The 25531-nt window shown below is 42.9% G+C and overlaps 3 protein-coding genes across 7 annotated transcripts in view; all 3 read right to left on the minus strand.

Moving 5' to 3' along the window:
- Window positions 1-1786: 1786 nt before the first annotated feature.
- rab3b (RAB3B, member RAS oncogene family) lies at window positions 1787-20270 on the minus strand. 2 transcript variants are annotated; one of them, XM_023813241.2, is made up of 6 exons: window positions 19701-20270; window positions 19351-19448; window positions 18270-18494; window positions 10733-10851; window positions 8966-9090; window positions 1787-3621 (listed from the first exon to the last, which is right to left on the minus strand). In XM_023813241.2, exons 3-6 carry the CDS (start codon window positions 18492-18494, stop codon window positions 3434-3436), a joined length of 657 nt encoding a protein of 218 aa, XP_023669009.1. In that variant the 5' UTR covers window positions 19351-19448; window positions 19701-20270; the 3' UTR covers window positions 1787-3433. The 2 variants fall into 2 exon arrangements, with proteins under 2 accessions (XP_023669009.1, XP_072555690.1); XM_072699589.1 differs by lacking the exon at window positions 19701-20270 and having other exon boundaries at window positions 19351-19675.
- Window positions 20271-20413: 143 nt separating this feature from the next.
- On the minus strand, window positions 20414-23852 carry atpaf1 (ATP synthase mitochondrial F1 complex assembly factor 1). Its single transcript, XM_023813240.2, has 9 exons — window positions 23612-23852; window positions 23070-23178; window positions 22672-22725; window positions 22443-22505; window positions 22303-22353; window positions 22143-22190; window positions 21642-21737; window positions 21126-21233; window positions 20414-20839 (listed from the first exon to the last, which is right to left on the minus strand). The coding sequence occupies exons 1-9, from the start codon at window positions 23824-23826 to the stop codon at window positions 20657-20659; spliced, it is 927 nt and encodes a 308-aa protein (XP_023669008.2). The 5' UTR covers window positions 23827-23852; the 3' UTR covers window positions 20414-20656.
- A 209-nt stretch (window positions 23853-24061) lies between these two features.
- The window catches only part of frem1b (Fras1 related extracellular matrix 1b), a 66125-nt gene continuing 64655 nt past the window's right edge, over window positions 24062-25531 (minus strand). For 3 of the 4 annotated variants that reach the window (XM_023813221.2, XM_072699575.1, XM_072699574.1), the window contains 3 exons: window positions 25274-25392; window positions 25077-25162; window positions 24062-24798 (listed from right to left, as the gene is read on the minus strand). In XM_023813221.2, coding sequence (XP_023668989.2) covers window positions 24575-24798; window positions 25077-25162; window positions 25274-25392 — 429 coding nt within the window. In that variant the 3' untranslated portion in view covers window positions 24062-24574. The remainder of the gene's footprint in view (window positions 24799-25076; window positions 25163-25273; window positions 25393-25531) is intronic. The other variant, XR_011982653.1, reaches the window with a different exon arrangement.

Below are 25531 nucleotides of genomic sequence, written 5' to 3' on the forward strand. Positions count from 1 at the left end.
CAGCCCTTGTCTTGACATTAACACCAGGGTGGCTGTAACAATCCGCCTGAAGATACGAAGTGACCCACTTGTGCTTGGCTGCTGCTTTAACAGCGCAATCGGAAAGTAATGTCTGCAAAGCAAAGCTCATTAGGCCGGAAGAGCAGCACATACAGGATACTGTACAGCAGGGGTGCCCAACTGCAGTCCTGGGGGGCCGGAGCCCTGCACATTTTCGGGTTTCCCCTCATTTAACACACCTGATTCAACTCCTTGTGCTAATTACCACACGGCTCTTGAGCTGAATCATTTATGGTGGAACAGGGAAAGAACTAAGCTACACAGGGCTCCGGCCCCCAAGGACTGGAGTTGGGCACCCCTGCTGTACAGGATACTGCCACAGCGGACTAGGAATAAACCTAATAATGCCAATAAACAGCAAAAAACTTAATATGAGCCAGCCATGCAGTTTAAATATTTATTCTCCTTCTAGATGCAAAATATTCAGAATATTCAGTTTTCATATTTTATTAATAACTAATTTAATTGAACTTGCTCCCAGATGCCTTGACCTTCACAATCACCTCACTTGCGATTGATTAGGACAGCCCTAGTGGCAAACTGGGCCGGATCTACCTTTTCAGGGTCCCTACTGGGCCGGATCTGCCTTTTCAGGGTCCCTACTGGGCCGGATCTACCTTTTCAGGGTCCCTACTGGGCCGGATCTGCCTTTTCAGGGTCCCTACTGGGCCGGATCTGCCTTTTCAGGGTCCCTACTGGGCCGGATCTACCTTTTCAGGGTCCCTACTGGGCCGGATCTACCTTTTCAGGGTCCCTACTGGGCCGGATCTGCCTTTTCAGGGTCCCTACTGGGCCGGATCTGCCTTTTCAGGGTCCCTACTGGGCCGGATCTGCCTTTTCAGGTTCCCTATTAGGCCGGATCTGCCTTTTCAGGGTCCCTACTGGGCCGGATCTGCCTTTTCAGGGTCCCTATTAGGCCGGATCTGCCTTTTCAGGGTCCCTACTGGGCCGGATCTGCCTTTTCAAGGCCCCTAGGCAAAGCTTTACTTGGGAAGTCCCCCTACCAAGAAAACTGATGATCATTTCACTTCCACTGCAGCACAGATAATTCCTGGTATAGTGCAATCGCCCTATAGCTGCAGTCTGCCAGGTACTTAATCTATATATTTTTTCACATCGTTGTCTGGGCCCCACTTGTGCCAGTTGGGCCCTAGGCAGCTGCCCGCTTTGCATATGCCTCTATCCGGCCCTGGTGGCAAACCGACTTCTTGGAAAGATGGAGTCCTATGACGGTGCCAAGGGGAAAGTCATTAATCACTCCTGCACAACCACCCATTCTGCTGATAATGACTGTCTGCTTTATTGTACACTGTGGGTGTGGCTTAATTACAAAAATCCTCTGTTTAATACGGGTGTCTGCATTCTTTTGCCCATAGTCTATAACAGGGGTCACCAACATGGTGTCCGTGGACCTGTTCTAAAAATAGCACAACTCACCAGTGAGCAGTGTCAAAAATTTAATTTTATCCTGTTGCTATTCTTCTTTAATCACATTTGCATTTATATAGATTTGAAAATGACAATATCTAAAAAAAAAGCATTTAAAACATGTTTATTATGCATGAAGTTTAGATAAGTTTAGGAGGGCGTTTCAAACTGGTAGCCCTTTGTATGGCTCAGTACCCGTGAAGTAACTCTCAGTTTCAAAAAGGATGGTGACCCCTGAGCTATATTATGGTGGCTGCTAATCCACTACACAGTCACAGACTCACAATGCATAAAGGAATCAAGAAAAAAATCATTTTATTAAACCATACACATTCAAAGTGGCCAGTTACACAACAATTGTACCATTAATTTGTGCTTTGTGCAATTTTTTTATTTTGCTATTATGGGATATAACCATAATATAGTAATAAACGCCAACATGTACTATACATTGTTATAATTAATTAAACCTAAAGCTTTAAAAATAAATACACATGTAACTCCATCATAATTTCTAACATTAACACCATTTCATTAAAAAAATAATTACATCAAGACATTGTCATTGTTACAGTATAGTTAACATTGATTCTTTAATATTGTGCCTGTGGGGAAGGTTATTCTTTAAAACAAGTGACTTACTAGAATAGAAATAGTTTTAAATATAACCATGTCACTTTTCCCAGTCACCAGTACTCTCAATATCCTGAGACATTTAGCTGTTACTTGGGTGTTGTGCATCTTTTATAATAAATATACGTATCACGTCTATCGTACTTTTTTCTGAATAATAAAAACACATCCCTAAAAGCAGTATGTATTTCAGTGGTCCCAGTTTAAATGTGACCAAAAACACAAAAGTGTGAATATATATTGCAAAACTCGACTCCATTACCACACGATTGCACGTAGTTTATACAGCCACCAAATACAATGTTCTCCTATGAAGCACATTTTCATACTACATATTTGTAAACAGTACTCATACAAGACGATATAGTCACTGACCAAATGTAACCTTTGTGTACTGTGTGCAAAGTGTGTGAACATCCAAACGAGCTTTTGTCACGAGGTGCTGGACATTTCAAAAGCAGCGGTTTGTCATCAGAACTCAGCACGTATGATCAGCTCATCAAATGCACCTTGAACAGTGGGGTCAACTTGAAAAGGACGGCCTCAGTCATGGTGTATTTACTGGCCACCTTGGGGGGGTTTTCCCAGGCGATTTCCTTGCTGCACACTGCTAACACGATGGCGGCCTACAGCGCTAAGAACTCCTGCCATGTTATTTCACACAGCGTGTTTCCCCACAGATAAAGAAATCGGTGTGACTCTGGAATGGGGCTTCCTCCAGTTTGTGATCATTAATGTGCATTTCCTTGTTTTATTCTGTCCTCAGTTATCCTGGATCTCACTGGCTCTTGTTAGCATTTAAAACAGCAGAGTGAACCAGTTGATTCAGGACAAGCAAATCAATAGGGATTCAATCTACTTCTTATCTAACACTCTTAGGGAGTTCTGAGTGAGAGAGCTGGACACCTTGCCTGCCTTTCAGGCATGAGAAGGAGGTCGTTTTAAAGCAAAAGAAGCTAATCTCACCATGCCAGTAAATGAAGGCTTCTCCGTTTCCACGGCAATAAATCTCTGATCGCTTTTGAAGTTGTGTTGCCTTCTTTAGGGTACTACTGACACTGCGATGCCAACCAAATTGCAATTCTAGACTCGGCCACTGCCCCTACTGAAGGTGCCCAGGTTTGGCAGCCGAGCATCGAAAGTCAGCAGTCACACTGGATCACCCAGAGACAGACCTTAGCAGTGAGCAGTGGAAATCACCGGTAATGCATGAGTAAGACCAGCAGTAGATGGGCTGATGGAAGATGGGAGGAGAAGAATGATGTCATGGGGGCAAGGTGAAGCGCTGGGAAGAGAGAGCTAGAGGGCGGCTTCAGCAGGCACAGTTCTGAGGTAGCTGGGTCGGCTTGTCCGTCAGCTTCGTGGTTTTCGCCCCAGTCACCATGGCCGGGTCTGTGTCCACTCTTTCTGACATCTTGATGCAAATGATGTCCACGAGGCGCTCGAAGACCTGCCGCACATTGATGTTCTCTTTGGCACTCGCCTCGTAGTACTCGAACCCTGCAGATTTAGACACACGTCAGGGTTGCAGTCCAGTCATCCTATCCCAAGTCAGAGTGAAGTCATAAGTCATGAGCGGTCAAGTACAAGTCTAAGTCCGAGTCATCTGTGCCCAAGTCTAAGTCTGAGTCATGTGAACATGTGACATGTCCAAATCCAAGTCAATATTTACAAAAATATATAAACAGACAGAAAATTCTAATGTATAAAATATTAAATTACTGGTTTTATTAAAGGGAGGCATGGTAATGCAGTGCTTAGCACTGTTGCCTGATACCTCTGACACCTGTGTTTGAGTCTCTGCCAGAGTTCCCTGTGCGTGGAGCCTTCTTGTTCTCCCCACGTTGTCGTGGGGTTTCTTCCAGGTACTCCGCTTTCCCCCCATAGTCCAAAGACATGCTGAGGCTAATTGGAGTAAAATGCCCATAGGTGTGCGTGTGTGAGTGACTGGCATGTGAGTGTGACCTGCAATGGGGTGGCACCCCATCCTGGGTTGTTCCCTGCCTTACGCCCATAGGCTCTGGACCCCCTATGACCCTGAATGGGACAAGTGGTTTCAGGCAATGGATAGTTTTATGACCATGTTTTGTACAGTAAATGTAGATTTTCATATTCATCCAGTGCTCATCACAAATGTGATGATAATCAAAGATCTATTTGTAACACTACTACATCACAGTTGGTACTCGATATTGTTTTAGCACAACAACTTCAATAACTCTTACTGGGGGGCCTGGGAAACAGGAATGAGAAGTCTATCCAACACGATATATAGTTCATAGCTGTTCACCGATTTGATATCTATCAGAATTTTTTAATACTTTTTCCTGAAGGGCATTTAAGGTATACAGTCAGGACCATAAATATTTGGACAGAGACAAAGCTTTTCAATTTTTAAGCTCTGTACATTACCACAATAAATTTTAAAAGAAACAAGTCAGATGCAGTTGAAGTGCAGACTTTCAGCTTTAATTCAGTGGGTAGAACAAAAACATTGCATAAAAACGTGGGGAACTAAAGTAATTTTTCTACGCAATCCCCTCCATTCCGGGGCTCATAAGTAATTGAACAAATTAATATAACTGCAAATAAAATGTTCAACTCTAATACTTAGTTGCAAACCCTTTGCAGGCAATGACTGCCTGAAGTCCTGAACTCATGGACATGACCAGACGCTGGGTTTCCTCCTTTTAATGCTCTGCCAGGCCTTTACTGCAGCAGCTTTCAGCTGCTGTTTGTTTGAGGGTCTTTCTGCCTGTAGTTTAGTCTTTAGCAAGTGAAATGCATGCTCAATGGGGTTGAGATCAGGTGACTTACTTGGCCATTCAAGAATATAAAAGCAAAGAAGTGGAATAAAGTCCTGGGTTGCTTTTGTTGTGTTTTGGGTCATTGCCCATCTGTATTATGAAACGCCGCCCAATAAATTTGGCTGCATTTGGCTGGATTTGAGCAGTCATGATGTTTCTGAACACCTCAGCATTCATTTGGCTGCTTCCATCCTGTGTCACATCATCAAGAAACACTAAAGACCCAGTGCCACTGGCAGCCACTGGCAGCCATGCACGCCCAAGCCACCACACTGCTTCCACCATGTTTTACAGATGATGCAGTGTTCTTTGGATCATAAGGTGTTCCAGCCCTTCTCCATACTTTTTTCTTCCCAACATTCTGATACAGGTTGATCTTGGTTTCATCTGTCCAAAGAATGTTGTTCCAGAACTGTCCAATCAAGCCTTTCTATTCTTAAGGCTTATGAGTGGCTTGCATCTTGCAGTGAACCCTCTGTATTTGCTTTCATGCAGTCTTCCCTTTATGGTAGACTTGGATATTGATACGCCTACCTCCTGGAGAGTGTTGTTCACTTGGTTGGCCATTATGAAGGAGTTTCTCTTCACCATGGAAATGATTCTGCAATCATCCACCACTATTGTCGTCCGTGGATGTCCAGACCTTTTTGTGTTGCTGAGTTCACCAATGCTTTCTGTCTTTCTCAGGATATACCAAACTGTGGATTTTGCCACTCCTAATGTTGTGGCAATTTCTCAAATTGTTTTCCTCTGTTTTTGCAGCCTAAGGATGGCCTGTTTCACCTGCATACTGAGTTCCTTTGACCGCATGTTGTATGTTCACACCTCAATCTTCCAAATGCAAACAAGACACCTCAAATCAACTCCAGGTCTTTTATCTGCTTAATTGATAATGAAAGAATGAAGGAATTGCCCACACCTGTCTATTAAAAAGCTTTTAAGTGAATTGTCCCATTACTTTTGGCCCCTTTAAAAAGAGGGTGGAACATGTTAACCAGCTGAGATTCCAAAACCCTTCATCCAATTTGAATGTGGATACCCTAACATGAAATCTGAGAGTCTGCACTTGGTGTACATGCCCATTGTATAACTTCAATTGGGATATATTTCAGTAAACAGGTAAAATAGTAAAACTTGTGTCAGTGTCCAAATATTTATGGTCCTGACTGTACATTTAAAGTAAATACAAGGGCTGTAACGCTATTGTCATGTGCTTTTTTGGCTACATGTTTTTTGGTTCGGTATGCACGACTAAATAAATACATTTCTTGACATGGGCGAAACCTAAATTCACAAGTAGATGTTCAACACAGAAAACATTATGTCAACTGTGCCTGTGTTTGGTTACAGAACATGCCGGAGAGCTACCATGTCACTTAAATCAGTAGTTTGGGAACATTTTGGTTTGCCAGTAAATTACACCAACACAGGATGGAGAGTAATCAATAAGAATAACACTGTCTGTTGGCTCTGTTACACCGAATTCGGATATGTTGCTGGAAACATATCCAACATGCTAAGTCATTTGAGACGACATCATCCGAATGTGTGTGCCAGCAGAGCAAGGCAGAAAGAGTCTCTGCAAATTATTCTCCCTGTAGAATTTTAGGCACTTTTACCAGGAAATTCACACAGGACTTACAAAAAAAATAAAAAAATAAAACCTTAGGCTATACAGATATTTATTGCTACAGATGTCAGACCATGCTCAGAGAATAGAGGATTTAGTTCATTATGATTGTTATGCTGCAATCTTATTTAGATTTTTCATTTATTTGCCATATTTATTTTTAGTGTGCAAATTAGTGTCTGGCCTTTGGCACCTTTAGCAGCAATAATTTTAAGTAAATAATTTGAAATTTTTCTGTGCGACTTTATCAGTCTCTCACATCATTGTGGAGGAATTCTGGCGCACTCCTATTTACAACATTGCTTCAGTTCATGGAGGTTTGCAGCCATTCGTTTATACACAGTTTTCTTAAGGTCCCGCCACAGCTGGGTTGAGGTCTGTGACTGGGCCATCTCCAACACCTTGATTCTTTTCTTTTTCAGTCATTCTGTTGTAGATTTGCTGGGGTGCTTGGGATCATTGGCCTATTGTGTGAGCCAATTTCGGCCAAGTTTTATCTGTCAAACAGGTGGCCTCAGATTTGACATACAGAGGAGTTCATGGTCGACTCAATGACTGCAAGGTCCTGTGGCTGCAAACCCAAATCATCACCCCATCATCACTGTGCTTGACAGTTGGTATGAGGTGTTTGTGCTGATATGCTGTTTGTCGCTATGATGTTTTTCGCTAAATGTGGCACTGTGCATAATGGCCAAACCTCTCTACTTTGGTCAAGGACAACTTTGCATTTACCTAATTTTGAGACCTGCTAAGGACCAGATGATTTTTTTCATTAAGTTCTGATGCGTAAAACCTTAAAATTGAATTCATACTGCTTATGAATGTTCTATGAATGCATTATGAAGGTGCATGAATGTCCTATGAATGCCTTCTAAAGACATTATAAGGGTGCAGTTAATGTAAAGCGTCACTCAATTTAAAAATATCAATTTAAACATAACTAACTGTAATTATGTTGAACACATTTGTTACTGCTAATATAATTGCTCAGTTGGACTGGGCTGATTTTGTTACGGCATTGATATGCCAGAGTCTGACACTTCAGGCTACTATGGTTAATGAGCCAGCATGTGCAGAGACACTATCTCATTTTAATCCATAGTTTGGGCAAACAGTGGATTCTATAACTCCAGCAAATTCAACCCCAAGGTCAGACTGTCCAGTGCTCAGAAAAATTGCAAAAAACTCAAGATCTACCTCACAGACTCAACAGTCCTGGGCCTCTTTTAGCATGTTAAATGTTATAGTTCATGTCATTACAATTAGAAAAATACTGGACACGTACGGCTTGTTTGGAAGGGTTGCCAGGAGAAAGCCTCTTCTCTCTAAAAAGCACATGGCTGATGGCTTAGGTTTGCAAAGTGGCATCTGAACAAATTACAAGACTTCTGGAACAATGTCCTTTGGACAGGCGAGACCAAAGTAGAAATGTTTGATCATAATGCACAGCTCCACGTTCGGTGAAAACTAAACACAGCATATTAGCAGAAACACCTCATACCAACCGTCAAGCACAGTTGTGGAGGGATGATGATTTTGGTTTGTTTTGCACGCACAAATCCTGGGCACCTAGCAGTAATTGAGTCGACCAAAAATTCCTCCGTATACCAAAGTATTGTAAAGTCAAATGTGAAGCCATCTGTCCAACAACTAAAACTTGGCCAAAATTGAGTCATGCAACAGGACAATGATCCCAAGCACCCCAGCAGATCTACAACAGATTGGCTGAAAAAGAAAAGAATCAAGGTGTTGCGATGGCCAAGTCACAGACCTCAACCCAGCTGTGGTGGGACCTTAAGAAAACTGCGTATAAACGAATGGCTGCAAACCTCTATGAACTGAAGCAATGTTGTAAAGAAGACTGGGCCAGAATTCCTCCACAATGATGTGAGAGACTGATAAAGTCATACAGAACATGACAAGCTATTGAACCATGGGGTGTACTTAGTTTTCATTTTGTACTGATTTTGGCTTAATTTTTGTTAAATAATGACACAGTGGAATCTGTTGTGTGTTGCTTTACACCTGAGGTTACATTTGAATGATTTTAGAACCAGGTAGGGGCCAGATGATTTTTTTATTATGTCCTGAAACGAGACACCATAGAACTGAAAGAGGGTGTACTTTCTTTTTCACATAACTGAAATTATACCATAACATCCTAAGATCCCTTAACGGCTTTAATGCACATCAATAACAATCATATGATTACACCATTGTAATGTTTGGTATTATTGTTGTTATTTATTACTACAATTTCAGCACGTACTGCAGCTATAAAGTACTATCAAGATTACCATCAATAGTTGCTAAATTAATATAATTTTTTAAATGTTATTGTTACTACATCAGTCTACAGCTAAGAGTGCACCATGGTTTAGCTCACTACTGGGCGTCTCTCACTCACCCAGCTGGTCGGCCAGCTGTTTGCCTTTTTCTGGGGCCACCACCCTCTCGTCATCCATGTCACACTTATTTCCCACCAGGATCACCTGGGCGTTGTCCCAGGAGTACGTCTTAATCTGAGTCGCCCTGGAACAGAGAACATCCACACACCTCAGGCACCTGTTATCAGTGAGACAGCTGGTATAAATTCTATGACAGTATTTTATTGATTTTATCTATTTTCTAGTCTAGACGTGACATCACTTCCTGTAGGGCTCCTTGGGTTAATCATAGACACGTCTAGTTTTTCCACACTTTTTATTGACTTAACACTTAACAGCTCGTCATAGAATGTTTGTGGGGTTTGTTAGCAAGCGCTGGCTAGTATCATACGGGATTAAATGCAATGAAGTTCTAATTGAATAATGCCATGTGACACGCACCTACAGGTACCATTTCACAATGAAATTTACAAGCACACTGAAACATCCACTTCAATTGCATGTAGGCTGTAAAACTATTAGACTCACATAATGGCAAGTGTGTCAAGGTTTTAATGCAATATTGATATATTAATATAATCCTATTATAATGTATATAGCTTATTGTATTAGACTTTACCATAATCAAAAACTCAAATTATGGGGAGAAGAACAAAGACAAATGACCTAGTATTATTCACGCTAAATAACTGTTAGGGGCAAATTGAATATCCAGCTGAAATAAAACCGATTGCCATCTGATCAATTAACTGAAGGGCTACTGTGAAATAAATGGCAGATAACTTTAATGATGGTTCTGGGACTAATGGCTCCCGGCACACAGCACACTGAGCCGTGCTGCGTATGGAGCAGCGTAGCCCTGGATCGGACTTATCAGTCCAACACATCCCAGAAATGCTTCATAAGTACCTCGTCATCCACATATACAGAACATAGGTTTCATCAGGCAGGTTTCATTCCTGCATTTTTCCAAGGTTCAGTTCCGATACTTGCGTGCACATCGTGATTGCACATCCCAATACGCAGCAGGGCTCCGTGCACTGTGTCTCGTGACACATCACTCCTGTGACCATCGTCAACATTATCTGCCATTTGTTCACATCTCACATCGACAAGTCTTGGCGTCCCAACACCCTGTTGCCAGTTGGTGTTCTTTCCCTCCTCAGGTTGCTCTCAGCAGGTCCCCACCATGGCCGACCCCACAAGCCTTGGCATTTCAGACATGCTCAGTTGTCTGGCAATAATGATTTGGGCCTTGGCAAAGTCACTCACATCTTTACCCCTGCAGTTCTTCTGCAGTCAACATATTGACTATGAATATTGAATGTTAGCTTACTGTCTGATCTCTCCTGAAGCTTGACATGCTTCATTTTTACTAGATGGTCGACATAATTTGCTTCACGTAGGGGGGGTGGGGGGGCCATAATGTTTTGGCTCATAAGTGTATATGATCAATGTAAAACAAATAGGACTCGTATGCATCCATACAAGACTTTTTCATATGGGAATACCCACAAAATATCAAAGTTCCTGGTTAAACCATACCACTGTCTGACTTCTGGTTCACATCCCAGGAGGGTCTCCGCTGCGGAACCCTTGAGAATCACGCACTGTTCCAATATGGGATTTGAGATAAAAACATTAACTAAGAAATGAAAATCCAGGATGTATTATTTTATTCCCAAGACCAGTGTTTTCCAATCAGGTTCTTGGGGACTCACAAAGAGTCCATGGCAGGGATCTATACATCAATATGAAAGCCTCATCCTCCCGGGTCGGCGACTCACCAGTCCTGCACGGCGTTGAAAGACTCTTCGTTGCAGATGTCATACATGAGGATGAAGCCCATGGCTCCCCTGTAGTAGGCCGTGGTGATTGTCCTGTATCTCTCCTGTCCTGCTGTGTCCTGTAGAAAGTACCATACGCCACATGAAGCCCAAGAAGAAAGAGAAACGTGTGCTCATGCATCCCTCCATCCATCCATCAATTTTCCACACCAGTTATTCTCCAGTATAGGTTACAATGAGCCTGCAGCTATAAAAAAGCACCGTGGACTGGATGCCAGTCCATTGCTGGGTGCACACTCACACACTACAAGCAGTTCGCAGGTGCCAGGCTGCACACTCACACACTACAAGCAGTTCGCAGATGCCAGTCTGCACACTCACACACTACAGGCAGTTCGCAGATGCCAGTCCGCACACTCACACACTACAGGCAGTTCGCAGGTGCCAGTCTGCACACTCACACACTACAGGCAGTTTGCAGATGCCAGTCTGCACACTCACACACTACAAGCAGTTCGCAGATGCCAGTCTGCACACTCACACACTACAAGCAGTTTGCAGGTGCCAGTCTGCACACTCACACACTACAGGCAGTTCGCAGGTGCCAGTCTGCACACTCACACACTACAGGCAGTTCGCAGGTGCCAGGCTGCACACTCACACACTACAGGCAGTTTGCAGATGCCAGTCTGCACACTCACACACTACAAGCAGTTTGCAGGTGCCAGTCTGCACACTCACACACTACAGGCAGTTTGCAGGTGCCAGTTTGCATAGCTGCATGTTTTAGGACAGTCGGAAGAAATCACAGAAACTAGTTTTATTATTGTATTAGAAGGCATATGCGTAAATAAATAAGTCATACCATAAATGAAATTTTTATCATGATCATTATTTTTACTATTGTGGGGGAATAATTCCCATCACACGTACAGTACCAGTCCATTGTTTGGACACACCCACCCACAGAAAGGTTTATTTGTACTATTCTTGACATTTTAGATTTACAATAAAGACATCAGAACTATAAAATACCATACACACATTATGCGCTGATCAAAAAAGTATTAAACGAAAAATGTTAATTTGTTAGGTTGGGGGGCAGCTCTGTGGTTGGGGACGCAGAAGGTTGCTGGGTTAAATCCCATGGTCGGCAGAATGATCCCACCATTGGGCCCTTGAGCGAGGCCCTTAACCCCAGTTGCTCCAGGGACTGGCTGACCCTACGGTCTCCTCTACACCAGTTCCATGAGGTGGCCTCCTGGGATGCTTTCCCAGCTGTCCTGAAGGAGGTCACACATATATGCTGAATGCTCATTGGCTGCTTTTCCTTCACTCTCCAGTCAAACTCCTCCCAAACCATTTCTTTTTGTTTGTTTAGGGCAGGTGGCCACGTCATGTGATGCAACACAATCACTCTCCTTTGTAGGCAACTTGGCGTGTCCAAACTTTTGACTAGTATTGCATGATAAACTCATGACTAGGCAATAACACAGCCCTAAAGAACAGTCCTTTGTTTCGGGCCTCATCCTTCCTGAGAATCTGGCCTGTTTTGAGACCACAGCACACAAACGCAAATATCTGTGGAAAAATACGGCCCAGATCATAAACACGGTTCTGAAATGTTTCCCCAAAGCAGCTCCAGGCCACAACACCAAGAAGACCCAGCACAGCGGCCTCAGACGTCCAGTCCAGCTGCGTTTCACCCACAGATGTTGACGAGCTGCCGACGAGGAAGATGAGAGCTGCTAGTTCCACGGACTCTTTCATTTGATCAAAATTACACGTTAATTAAATGGCCTTGGAGCACAGCAGCTGTTGGCGAGGCTTTAGTGACGCCAGATGCAGCTGGCCCACTGTGCCGTCCTCACACCCCAATGAGCTGCACTGCCCGCGCCTAATAAACCACAGCTTTGGCTATCACCCTTGCGATGCTAATTGCACCTGACAACAGTGCCCGTCACGATCACCTATTAACCTTAATCACCCAGGACAGACTGCCTGTAATCTTCCACTGCATCTAAGATACTGTCTGCTGTCATGACGTGGAGTTATTTCTGGTGTTTTTGGTCAAACAATTAGTTTTCTGCTCCAAATAGTGTACTGATTTCATGTTTGTTCACCATTAATGAATCATGCCACATATTTTATCTCAACTATATTTGTTCACCATTTGTACTCCAGTAGTAACTGAGTTATTACTAAGTATTTGTGCCCCGTCAAGTAAAGTGTTACCCTTTTAACCGTTTCTAGAGGAACAGGCACCATGCGTCAATCCATTTCACCAGACCTTCCTCGTATCAGGGATGGGATCCCGTCCCTTTCCCAGAAGCACTTAGCCAAGGTAGTGTTGCGATGAATGCAGAGCCAATTCCGGGGATTACAGGGCAGCGGCCAGGCTTGTCACACGCACACAAACCGCACGTTTCCAGACAGTGGGTGGGAAGCAGAGGCAATGATCAGAACACGCAAAAAACAGGGAGGAAATGGAAGCCAGGACTCTGGAGGTGTGAGGCCGTGGTACCCCCAGCCGAGTGGCCGGCCACGTCATCGCCGAATTAGTCATCGGCATTCATGCATCGTGGAGATAGCATTTAAAAACACTTTATTAGGCTTAGTATGCAACAACACTTAGTAATCTGCCTGCATTGTGTCCCACCATTAACTGCAATGAATGAATAGATTTGTTTTATTGCCATTGATGCTCTTGGCCTTTTGCCTAGTTCCATTCACCAGGAATCATAGCACTGTCACCCTAACTGAAGGCACATCGTTACCGAATGCGTACTGAATGCTTCTGAGAATAACAGGTTTGACTCTCACTTAACCTTTACTTATCATTTCCATTCTCACCACATCATCTGAAACCTTGGACCAGCATCAAAACGAGGCTTGACAGAACAGAACATGTCTGGGTGTTTGTTTCTTGTTGTGTACTCTGTGACAGTGTTGTTGTGTACCCTGTGACTGTGTTGCTGTGTACTCTGTGACTGTGCTGTTATGCGTGACATAAAGGCGTAATGTGTCATGGCCAACATAAAAGTATTAACACAGTTTTTAACAACACACACACACACCTCCTTTCTCCTGATAGAGGAGCAGTGATGATCGATGCAGTCCCTGGTCTGGGTCCCCAAGGGGCCATTTTAATTGCATCAGACAAACCCAGCCTGGGAGTCCTGTGAAATGCTGCTTCCATGGCAACCGTCATTGATGAGGCGAGTCTGCCAGAACCTCTGACCTTCTCAAGCTCAGGAGGAATTGCTCTAAAAGCCTCACTCTGGGATCCGGTGGTGTTGCTGCACGCCCGAGTCTCAGTGCCGGGAGGTGACTAGTGCGACTCTTGGTTTCACATCGATGCGTGGCTCTGGGCTCAGCTACAGATGAAGCTGTTTTTCCACTGACCTGGACCAAAGAGCCAGTCTCTTATATCACTTGGATCTTTCATTCATGTGCAGCTGCGGATTACAGATATTTTATGCATTTCTGATGTGTGTGTGTGAGCGTGTTTGTATATATGCTGGGACAGTTTTCTCCCATATGGCCAAAACATACTGTTGGGTGAGATGAAGTCCCTGGGTTTCCCATAGTGCACTGCATGTCTGTGTTTAGCCCTACAATGCATCAGCATCCAGTCCAGGGTGTCCCCTGCCTTTATTAATATATTAAACTCTGCTCTGGGTACTCAGATTTCCCCGCACAGTCCTAAAACATACTGAGGTTATCTGAAGTTACCAAATTGCCCATAGGTGTGCTTCTATGAGTGCCTGGTGTGTGTGTGTGCCCTGTGATGGGCTGGCACCCCATCCTGGGTCATTCCCTGCCCTGCGTCCATAGTCTCCAGGCACCAGACCCCCTGCGACCCTGAATAGCACCATCTGGTACAGAAAATGAAGGGATGTATGGATCAAATTATGCCTATTGTATTTAAATAGACTGACTTGTGTAATTGTGCAGACAGGGGTGAATGCTCTCTATTTGATTCAATGTAAGCAGCTAGGTGAGGCAGGGGTCACGGCCTTATGTATGTGTGACCGTACTATGTAGCAAATAGCAGAAAATGATGGTAATAGCGTACATGAGCTTTCTGTTCAGGTTTTTTTTATGGACATACAACAGATGTACTGCATTCATGTATCCTGGCTTTTGTGAGAGTCTACTGTACAAAATTCATTCAGTTAGTAATTAGTATATTTGGTCATCTGCTCGAAACGTCCCTAAGCATAGCTGGCGATGAGGGGCGGCTCCATGTAAGAGAAATCCTCATGCAAGTGACCCTGCGTGCGGGGGGAGGACATGCTGTGGGATCCCAGCCACCTACAAGCCGTGATACGAGCTGGAGGCACAGCAGCCTAACAGACTCTGCGGCCTCAGGGATTCCCTTTTTGGGAATGATGGCCGGTTCTGCTGAGAGAAGGAAGGTGATTTGATATCAGCATCACTAAAAGGCCTCTTCTGCTGCTGTCTCTCTCGTCCTCCTTCTCCAAGGTGCATCTCTGGACAGCGTACATTTTTCCACGTGTTATTAGGTCATTTATATAAATGTCTGCTAAGTGCATTGAGAAGTCAAACAAATTCAAGATCAAAGCGGAATCGTTATTAAACCAGTAGGATGTAAACTATTCTCTCTGTCAGTGACCAGCAGAAACAAATCAAAGAATAATTAGTTCTTCATCCTTTCCTCATCTATTAAGCACATGAAACTGTGCGTAAACTTTGGGCAGCTCAGTTATAATCATTCGAGCAGTTGAATATTAAACTTCCATTACAGACGGTCACACAGCATAAGTCAATGAACTACTGGCACGAGATGAAGCAACAAAATAATTGTTCTGATTTCACATGAATGAAACATCATTGTTTTGTCTTAAAGTCCAGCAACAAAACAAACTCATCCAATTTCTGAGTAAGCTGTAGGATTCAATGTTGCTATTGTTTCACCTAGAAAACTCCTGGATTATGACTAATTGTTTTAAGAATTAGACATTACACTAAAGCACTTAGGAGTTTCTTTATGTAATTCATGAGTAGCTTTTGTGTGTGTGTGTGTGTGTGGGGGGGGGGTTATATTCTGTTATGTATTTATCAGAATCAGTTGCCATAATGGTTTCTGCAGAAAGACCTCCACAATGTTATGTATTACGTCAATCAGTCAATTACCTTAGTTTTCCTAAAAGCGTCTCGTGATTTTCATCTCAGACAATAATGAAATTCCTGGTAAGTTCAGTCTGGTCCATGGTCCATAAATATAAACACACAAAAACCTCAATGCAAAATGTACGTGGCCGCGGTTGGAATGTGTGGCTGGTAGAGCACTCATACTGCTGGGGAAACCTGGAGTCGGACCCTTAATGCCAAAATCTGCTCCAGGGCAGCCAGAAAAATATCAGACCTAATGCTTTGATTTCACCTGACTCATGCAGAGTAAGAAGGGATAACTAATTCTTTGGAAAACCAAATAATTCCTATCTACCAGTACACACACTTGTACGAATGGCTATGATCATTAATTACAATAAAGCAAGTGGAAGCCATCAAATGCAGAATCAACCAAACACAAAACATATGAGAGAAAACACTACTAACAGAAACCCTGTTTAGACACCCACTGTATAGCTATGAGTTACAGAAACGTTAATATTCACAAAACTGACAAAGCAGCCAGGCCTCCCAGGCTTATATCAGGCAGCAGGGATACAGCAGATAGACATGCAAACAAACCGCAGCGATTCTGGAGGCAACAGAGGAGAAACGGCCAATCAGCCGCCATTCACTCGGGTTTAGCCTCATCCATGTGACACGAGCCAGCCAGCGTCATGTGACGAACAGACCCCTCGGCCTCCTTCCACTGCCTGACTTGAGAGCAGCGATATATGACCAGCTACACAGCCTGATTATATGTAACATGGACAATTTTAAAAATACTTGAAATATTCAACAGTGAAATCAACAACAGCCAGTCACTATTGATAGATATTAGTCTCCTCAAAACATTGTTGTTTTTAAATTAAGTTTATGACAAAACTGTATCTATATTTGTTAATGTTGATGTTTTCTGTTCTGTTATTTAGCATATAATGTAATTGGGACAATCAATATATGTATTAAATTGACACCATTTACTCTGCATTAACACTGTATTAGTTACATAGTTACATTGAAGTTCTACACTATGCATGTGTAATCATGGAGTTCCATGTATAAGTTATTACACACATTCACAAGAAGGAGGACTGGATGGACGGATATACATTTAACAAACATTTGACAGAGGATGCAGAACTCGCACATTTGCCCTTGGTTGCAGCAGCTGCATTTCACTAAGGCTTAATTACTAATGAATTATGTTCAACTTAAGCGACGCATGTTTCCCAGCAATTATAAGCAAAACTCTCATGCTGCAGAAAACCTGCTCGGGGCCTTAATAGGCAGACTCTGATTGCATAACGTTTAATCTGTGCTAAACTGTAAACATGGCTAGCTATGAAGGAGCCAGCCCAGCCTGCAGTATGGCTATAGGACATCTGGTGGTTGGTACAGCTTTGTAAACAGATCCACTTAACCAAGATTTTTATACATTTTCAGCTGTGCACTCTTTACATTCTTTCATCATCACATTTCTAATCTATATAGGAATGACTTCCATCTGACCATAGGTGACAGACTGACATCTGCAGCGCTGTTCCACTTCATTTTCAAAATGAAATACTATTACACCTTATATGTTCTAGAGGGAGTGATTTGTTTATTATTTATACCCATATATGACTATGATATTCTTTATGTTATAGATTATAGTTTTATATGGGGGGAGGCCTGATATGTCCAGATGAGACAAAGTTGGGTGACAAAATCAGCTTCCATTTTTAGATAATTTATATCAATGTAAAAGAGTCTCTCTTTATGCCCCCCAACCCCTAACGACTAGATGTCTGGACCGTGAAGTCCTACCCCCTCACACCCCTGTCCCCAGGACCCAAAGCAAGCCTCATCTCTCCTGGGAATTTCCCCAGTTAGGTGCCCCCGAGTCCCTGAGTCCCTCTAATTATACCCAAAATTGCTGTCTTGTGCTTGCCCACCCAGGGTTGTTTGTACCCCAGATAATGTCCTTGCCACATCCTTCCATAACCCAAGCCACCAGGATCCATTCAAGACACGTCCAGAGTGAGTCTGAACACACACTTCATATTTTATGAAGAACAATGACTGGGAGTTGATTGCCACTTTAAAAGGGTCGTCTGAATGGCACAGGCAGGAGAAAGGGCTCCGAAATGAGCGGTGTAACGTTAAACGTTGTTTGCGGCTCTCCAGCCAGGCAGTGTCTGCTATAGCCCTCTGCTTATAACCAGATAATCAGGCCTAAAGGCTTTACTGGTTGTAAATGATGCAGCATCATGGTTTCACCAACGGCCAGACTCAGACTCTTTGTGATACTGAGTCACAGCAAGTCTCACGTAGCCCGTTCCTCCGCGAGGGCAGTGGGCTCGTGACCCGCATATGTCCTCCAAGCCAGAACGACCTATCCGACGGTACTCACCCAGATCTGAAGCTTGATCCGCTTGTCATTCCGGTAGACGGTCTTCACCTTGAAATCAATGCCCACCGTGCTCACAAAGGAGTTGCTGAAGGAGTCGTCGGCGTACCGGAACAGGAAGCTGGTCTTGCCCACGCTGCTGTTGCCGATGATCAGAAGCTTGAACATGTAGTCGAAGTTCTGATCGGAGCCGTCTCTCTGACCCATACGGTAGTCGGCCGCAGCCATCTTGACATGCAGATCGGGCAGGGGAGAAGAACATGCCCTGAATTTAACTGCCACCGGAAAAGTTATCAGGAATTCATGGAACAGCTCCATGTTCCAAAAAATTAACCAGGAAATAACAGATCTTAGAGGGTGGAGGCAGATTATAGAAACACTAACGTGTGTAAGCACTAATGAAAGCTATTAAGTGGTAAAATCACAATGTGTATATTTCTAACAGGTATGTGAAGACTCCTGGCCAACTCAACATAGTATATTTCCATCATCCGAAATATACTATTGCGGATACTGCAACCTCAGGGAAACTGCAAGAGACGACAGGGAATGAGCAAAATCCAGAAAAAGAAATATGCCCAGTAACCATGGGAAACCGAAAAGTTTCCGGGAAATGGCGCTGTAAGGCTGTGCGGCATAGGCAGGGCGTTAATCCCGGCACGTTAATTTAAAGTCATTAAGTTTGCAAGCATCGAAATGCCGGCGAGAGAATGAGCCAGCAAGGGGTGGCTGCGCTCATCCGCACTTCATCCCTATCACACATTTTCAAGGGGGCAGGAGACCGCAAGTAACCACCTGATTGTTGATGCGCAAACACTATATACACCTGTACTGCATCTGTACAAGAAAACATAAAGAAAAACAGACTCTCATCTGCTCCTTATAACACATGTCATGCTGGATGTACATGCGCGGACGTATGTTTGTGTAGGATCATATATTTCCTGTTTTGCGCTAATTTCTAACATCGCCGTTTAAATCCAAAGTCCCGTATTCTAACAGGAGAAAAAAAAACACATATATATGCGCTGATCCTTACGAAGGGACATCGTACTGAAGCATTATTTGAAGAATGAGATCTTACCCTTGTGCGACGATCGTCTGTTCAATCAAGCCGTAATCAAAGATGCGACCAGGGTGGCGTTAGACACCTCGGAGCCAAACGATCCCCGTTTCCCGACGCTACAGCCAGGCAGCCGAAAAGCGAGGAGAGCAAACCTCAGCCACTGCGATGTTTCACACGCGGTCACGAAAGATAACATGCATGGCAAACAGCGCGGAGAAAATGCACCGTTTGGTGAGTCGTAAGAGCGCCGCGTTAAATGGACGCAGCCCCCGTCTGGAGGAGGCAATGGCTTTAACATACAAGGTGGAGCATCGCAGGAGATGGGCAGAGTCCCCCCCCCCCCCTCGCAGGGACAAGCGTACACTAACCTGCTTTCCTCGCCGACGGCTACTGGGATCAATGGGAGAGCAATCGGCAAAATTGGTGAATAAATAATAATCAATACTGTTCAGGCGAGAGCATACAGTTGTATTATGAGTCATCTGTGATCCTTTTATTTTATTTTTAGTCGCCAATCGAAACACAAATTAACGTGAGTCATCGCCACATGTCACCAAGTCATTCGCGTAACGTACAAGCTCGGTTCATATTGTATCGGTAATTGAAATCTAATTTCTCAAAAAAACATACGATCGCTATGCCATTTTGAGGCAAGTAAAGATTTACCACTGTGCAAATAAATAGCAAATAAAATAGTGATACTTCTAAAATTTGTCGTAATACACCACGACAAATATTCATATCCATTTTCCTTAGAAAATAAAAGGGAATAACGCATTTACTTTCTGTCACACAATTTACCCTACAAATCACTACACTTAAGCCAAATAATAGAGACTTTTTCAATAACACACTATAGAGATACATGGGATTAGGGACATGATGTACAGGTACTTCTAAATGTAACCTCACCTTACTTAAGGGATTTGAGTGTTATGTATGTTTTTTTAACCTGTTGATGAATCCGTCTCTCTACTCATGGGTTACAACAGGTGAATACAGCAGAAAACAAGCATTGCAATGTTAAAAAGTAAAACACTGGAAACTGGTAGAGAAAGGAAGTTTAAGGCTTCAGACTGTCTCCACAAAATAATTTCACCATTTATTGCACTGGTGTCTACAGGAGGAAAGAACAAGGTATGACTGTCTTCTGAGAACATTGAGCAGAAAGAACATGAGATAAATACAAAGACAGAGGCCCGATCAGAGCCAGTCTCAGCAGAAACGTCGATCCCCGTTGTCTCGTAGGTCCAAAGAGCCAGGCGAATGCATGTATGTTCAAGAGCATAAGAGCATAAGTCCTCCTTCTCAGTCCTTCCTGGCTTTAACTCTTCAGTGGAGACACTCCCAGACTGATGCCACCTTGCTCCAACTCAGCTATTACTGCCATATGTTTGAACATTGTTGGCTGGTGGTTGAATGTCTCAACCAGTTGGAAGGTCTCTTGTCGCTGTGTGCCATAGAAAAGCTGCACCTGATTGGCTAAACACTGGGCCTGATGCACACCCTAGGAAGGAAAGGGTTAAACAGAGCAAGATGAGAAAAAAAAAATGTAGGAATAAAACTGTAAGAATAAATCCTGTAAGATCTTAAGGTCGTCTGTCTGGCCTATACATCTATGCCCACTTGGATGACTCAGAATGTATGCAATTAGTTTTCTCAGTAAATGCTTGAGTGGAAAGACTGATAGATAACCATCAGGTTCCAGGTATAATTACTGATGTGGAACGTGAAGACAGAACAGCTTATCTCCCGCATGCCTGAGGCATCTGAAATTTCAGATTATCACGTACTATAAATTTGGCATCCATCTCAGCAGTCATGAGCACAATCCCTTTGCTTTTCAGCAGGTCTGAATAGTGATACAACACCAGCTGGCTTGGAGCATTCTCTCCCATGGTCTGTGGGCAAGACAATGAGGACAACATGAGCAACCTACAGTCACATGGTGTTGAGATCACAATGAAGCGGAAGCAGGCCGACAGCCGTTCTATCTATAGGGACAGACTGAATTTCAGCCCAATACTATCTACATTTACACTTATTTATAAAGCAACAACATACAATTGAGAAAGTAGGGTCAGTCAGTCCCTGGAATAATTGGGGTTAAGAGCCTTGCTCAGGGGCCCAATGGAAACATCCCTCTGGCCGACACGTGATTTGAACTGGCAACCTTCCAATCAGAGGCACAGAGGCAGAACCCTCATGGTCACAAATGGCCAGCCTTTGCTTTCAATATTTACATTATGATAAGCAAAATTCTTACATCCAAAAATGTACTAAAGTGACCGAGATCCATGGAGATGTACCTGAACATTAATCAGTGACGTGAAGTGCAGTTCCTGTCCGGACCACTGACCCAAGAAAAACTCGTAGCCCTCCTTTTGAGGCAGGGCATACAGGAACTGTTGGTGAGTACACAGGAAAATATTCAGTTATGGACTCTGAAATCTGGTTTAAATGCTTTTGGAAAGAGTTAAGCAGTAAACACCACCCTCCACCTTTCACTGGAATGCAGAATACTGAGGCTTTTATTACAATTTTTTGCACAACATTGTGACACAGTAATGTACAGCAATCTACCACTGTCTTGTTAATTTTAAAGTAACTTACATTCAATGCTAATTCAAACGCATTTCATTTCAGCCTCTGAACTGCTTGCTGCCTATCTTGACAGATGTTTTGAATCAATGAAATTGAGGTAAATCACATTCTTAGTTGTACAACACTGCCATCACGTGGTAACTCTTTAGAACAACAAGCAATCAGTTTCACAGATACTGCTATCGGGCCAAAGGATAGACACTCACCATGGGGCAGGACATGGCTCTGTTGTGAATAACTTTAAATGTTTCTTCCTAGAATAGGTGATACAATGTCAGTATAATTGCTATATATTTAAATTCACAAAATTACTGGTAGGTATTTCATTTCCAGTCTAGTAAGAGGAATACAATATTGGGAACTTACTGGAATGACTGCACTGATTGTGTCCTTTGTGGAAAAGTACTGCATCCAAAGCTAAATAGAAACATGGAGAGCATTAGAACTCACTGGAGAAAAGTCCAACTCTGAGTTTTTTTTGACCATGTCAAAATAAGGTCACTGACCTCACCGATTTCCGTCCCTGACTTATCCTGGACCATGTTAATATTAAGGATTGATGCCAGGGTCTGTGTAAAACAGACAAATGTAATGGGGGAGAGAAGCATGTTACACACTGACAGTCAAGGCAAAAAATGGAGCCTAAAATGGGATTGACAACAAAGACATCATTCGGGTACAACACACATGCTACTGATGCCATGCAATTACTGAAATAAGTTTAAGCATCATTACCTTGTTTCTGGTAAATCCCCCAGAACTTGTCACATTTTCCTTTCGTTTATCTAGCTGCAGAGGGAGAGACATGCTCTGATGAAATGGTCACACCCACAACTCTCATAGTTCACCAAAAATGTAATTTTATAGAAAAACAAAGAGACATGATCCAACCTTCTGCAAATCCAAAAAGCATAGGCGATGGGAGTTTATTTAACCCAAATATTCATCTTCACACATTATAAATAAATTACAGGTTGCATATATTTACCCAGCAAAATTAGATGAAAATGGAAAAGGTATGACTTAGCTCAGGGTATCAATTACTTAAAATCTTTAAAAAAAAAATAAAAAATGATTCTCACAGATATGTGAGACTGAACCATTAGACGGAGGGTTGATGTGCGCCTGCATACCTCTTGCTCCATGACTTTAATAAACTCTGCTTGCTTCGAGTGCCCCAACGGTTCCCTTTTCACCGCGGTCCTCTTTTCCATCCTAGCTTTGAATTCTTGAGGCTTAGAGCTGAGAGAAATAAGAAGAGTGTCATTGAGGTTCAGTTTAAATGTACAGGAAAAAGACAAGCTTTAAGTCAAACAGGGTATATTATTCCTAATTCAACGTCGCCAAACGTACCTGCAAAGGAGAACTATTATTTTAACTGCATTCGGATTTCCAGATTCACTTTTGATTTCACAGACCAAAAATTTCTAAAGTAACAGAACTATACTGCGCATGACCTGGAAATCTGTTATGGAAGAGCAATTCTAAATAACATCAACACAGGACACCCTTAAGCTGGACACGGCATATTACACTGATTAAATAGTTCAAAAATCATTCCTGGCAACCTAATGCAAATGCAATGCCAGCCATCTAAATGAACTACCTTTAGATGCCGCCTTTAAACAGAAATGACATGACAGGAATTATTGTACCATCAAATCTGTGGTCATACCTTCGCAGCTGCTCAATCTGGCCTGCATATTTACGGTAAAAAGGATTGTCGTCCAACTCCGAGTTTTTCTTCATTGTGAAAGTCCTAAACTGAAGTGGCACGATGCCGGGAATCAGTGGTCTAATTGCCCGTGTCCTGACCGCTAAAACCCCACGGTACAAACATGACATTTGCACCATGGCGGCAGCCATCTTGTTTTCATGACAGTCGCACATCAATAGTGCTCCGGCTAAAGGGGGGAAACTACTAGCTCCGAATAATCGTTCCGGGTACCACTCAGGTACGTAAATACTGTACGTACAAGCGGTAGGTATGTTGGATAGATTTGACAGTAAATCATTATGTTGTCACGTGGAATTTGAGGTTTGTAAGTTTTTGATAATATCCAGGTTTTTCACATTTTATCCATCCATCCATCCATCCATTTTCCATAACTATTTCACACTGAGCCTGGACTACATGAATTTATTAAACGGGTTGTGAAATCTCATTAAAACAAACAACAAATGTACATAATTAACAAAAATATATGTATAAATATGTTGGCAAGAGAATACAGATCATACATAAAACATTCTATGTAGTTTGGGACCAAGTATACTTCAGCTTCTAAAGCAGAGCAGAGACTCTCTTCGCAGAAAAGTATACATGCAGTACACTCGGAGGTCTACCAGTAAAAAAGTCTTACAGGAAATATCCAAACCTGTATAAATTATATATATAACAGACTGTTATTCTGCTTATATTTGTGCGGCTGACCCTCAGATTGATTATAAAAAACTGATTTGTAAAAAAAGTCTAACAGGCCTTCATGAACATAACAGGCCTTCATGAACATAACAGGCCTTCATAAACATAACAGGCCTTCATAAACAAAACAGGCCTTCATGAACATAACAGGCCTTCATAAACACATTTCTTGCATTGATATGACTTTGCATGCTACTTTTTAAACATTCTGTGCTATTGTTGTGGAACATTTTGGGCTGGTACTGTGCAGATATATTTATATTCTGGTCCTGTCGTGCAGTTCATTGGTGTCCATTTTTTCTGGTTCTGGACCAACACACACTGAAGGCCCAGCCTGTCCTGGGAGTGAAATTCTGTACTGCTTTGCTTCTTGAGTCTGGAAAATGTCAGCGAGTTCCCATCAGTCCAGGCCCACTGTCCCCTGTAGCCAGTCAGTCCTGCAAACACAAACCAAGAAGAAGGAAAACAGCAGAGGCAGAAAGTTCTGGTTCAGAAGGTGCAAATCCAGACCAAGATTTTGTTTCAACCAACTAGTTGAGTACTCTTTGAATTGAGACTCTTTATGCTCAATTGATTGGCTGAAACTAAATCTTGGTCTGGATTTGTACTTTCTGTACCTGAACTTCACACCTCTGAAAAACAGTAGCTAGATCTCAAAGCTCCCAGGGAACTAAACAAACCATTCGAACTGTACTGACAGGTAACCAGCCCTTACCAATCCAAAATGGCTGCTTTCTGGCAAATTTCCATAACCAGGCCATATCTTGTTTGGAGTGGACACTTGTTAAGTTGCTGTTAAACCTTTAAACAAAGAGAAGATGGATGTCACTGAAGTGAGCAGTGTTTTGTTATATTTTAGCGTGATCACGAGAGCCGATACTGTGTGCGTGTTTGTGCCCCTCTGGTCCATACAGCAATGTGCAGGTGTGCTGTGCACTGCTCCAGGTCGTCCTGCTGTGACTCAGGATGAAACAGCGGCTCTCTCGGGCCGTCCAGCCAGACGGACACATGTCAGCTGGGGAGTCCTCAGTCTGAGAAAGAGGCGGGTCATTCTTTTAGCACTGACCCTGGACTAGAAGGTACTGACATGATTCGACTCATAACCAGCCAGCATTGAAAAAGTAAAGAATTGTAGTGACTGGCTGTGGATGAGGGTGTTCCCAGAGTAAG

The sequence above is a fragment of the Paramormyrops kingsleyae genome, chromosome 15, assembly GCF_048594095.1.
Source record: "Paramormyrops kingsleyae isolate MSU_618 chromosome 15, PKINGS_0.4, whole genome shotgun sequence".
Classification (NCBI taxonomy): domain Eukaryota; kingdom Metazoa; phylum Chordata; class Actinopteri; order Osteoglossiformes; family Mormyridae; genus Paramormyrops; species Paramormyrops kingsleyae.